This window comes from Octopus bimaculoides, chromosome 18 (assembly GCF_001194135.2).
Source record: "Octopus bimaculoides isolate UCB-OBI-ISO-001 chromosome 18, ASM119413v2, whole genome shotgun sequence".
NCBI classification, from domain to species: domain Eukaryota; kingdom Metazoa; phylum Mollusca; class Cephalopoda; order Octopoda; family Octopodidae; genus Octopus; species Octopus bimaculoides.
This window is the reverse complement of record NC_068998.1, coordinates 49,858,741-49,860,245: the sequence shown is the minus strand read 5'-3', so window position 1 is coordinate 49,860,245 and position 1,505 is coordinate 49,858,741. Positions and strand designations below refer to the sequence as shown.

The window sequence follows — 1,505 nt, the reverse complement described above, 5'->3', positions numbered from 1 at the left end:
ATACAAAATATACATATGTATATATATATACATACATACATACATATATATAATTATATACAAAAAACCTACAAAATATAAGATATAACATATCATAGACACTTTTGTGGGCCAATGTAGCTACATAGAAGCAACATTTTAGACATATCCTAAAATATAAATTGTCAATTCTGAGACATACGCCACAATAGGATTTTACTGTTATATAGTAGCCTTTCGTGTCGGACTAAAAATTCGTGTCAGTGATATAAAATTAATACTCAAAGACGTTACAGCCACATTACACTGCAATTGTAATTTTAGTTAACAGTTATTGGAAGGATAATTTAGTGCAAGTAATGTGTCTCAGATTACTCCATTTTTCAACTGAAATTTAAATATTTGGCACGTTGTGCAAGCAAGAAACTATACAGAATTTGAAATCAACTTTTATTCATGAATATTCTTACGTGAAATACATAAGTAGCAGCTGAGACGGCATTCCATCATAACAATACCGATATTATTAGAAGCAATAATAGGATCCGTAATGACTCAAGGCGGGTCGAAGAGGGAGCATTTTGTTTAGCAATTGTTTGAGCTAGAGTAAATAGAAAATATCCGTACCTCTTACCTTTTGAATTTTACCATTTACATTTATTGGCTTACAAACAACTGTTAATAAAACTCTCATGTAAGAAAAAAAAAACACATAATGTGATTATTTATTATTTTAATTTCACTGTCATCAACTTATATGGATTTGCAAATTAACAACAGATTCAACTTTAACAATTAATTCGACTTAACAAGTTTAACTTTATAATTAATACCATTATAAATACTTACAATTACATTCAATTCATATATTAGCGCACTCGCAAGATAGACAATGATTATTGTTATGCTTAACGGAATGAGAATTATTAAATGATAAGAATAATATTAGTAAAATCTATTTCATCGAAGATAATAATTTCATTCAATGAAGATAGAAGTTCATTGGAATATATGTTCAGAAATTTCAGTTCAAAACAATTATTGTATAAGATTCAAACTGTTGAAACGTTATTTCTCACAAAACTAAAATATTTAATGAAAATATCATACCACATTTTTTATTCTTAAATGTGCTCGCGAAGAAATCTGCACATTCCTTGAACGTTCCTTTAAAACAGTCCTTGAACAATTTTATGCGACTAAGAGCAAAAATATAATATATGTCAAGAAATATTATTCGATACATTTATTTAGCTAATCTAATATAAAATCGCATTTATTTACTTTTAATAATACAATTTCGAAATCATACTTTTTATACGGTACATTTTAACATGGTTTGTAACGTTGTGCATGGTTTGCTTTCGGATTATTTATTCATTCTCATGGTGTGGATTCAACAACTTCGAATTAAAAATAACTCGTCTTATTTCTCCTATGGTTTGCACACTGGACAAAATGCCTAGCAGAATTTTCGTCATTTTATGTCCTGTGTTGAAATTCCACAATGGTAAACTGTTTCTTTC

At 28.1% G+C, this 1,505-nt stretch overlaps 1 protein-coding gene across 3 annotated transcripts in view; it reads right to left on the bottom strand.

The window, feature by feature from the left end:
• Positions 1 to 415: 415 nt before the first annotated feature.
• Positions 416 to 1,505, bottom strand: part of LOC128249852 (uncharacterized) — a 6,309-nt gene continuing 5,219 nt past the window's right edge. For all 3 annotated transcript variants that reach the window (XR_008265972.1, XM_052974392.1, XM_052974391.1), the window contains exons 4-5: positions 1,090 to 1,178; positions 416 to 580 (exon numbers count right to left, since the gene is read on the bottom strand). Coding sequence is in view for 2 of the 3 variants with exons in the window: in XM_052974392.1 (XP_052830352.1) it covers positions 486 to 580; positions 1,090 to 1,178 (184 nt within the window). In the remaining variant the exon portion in view is untranslated. The remainder of the gene's footprint in view (positions 581 to 1,089; positions 1,179 to 1,505) is intronic.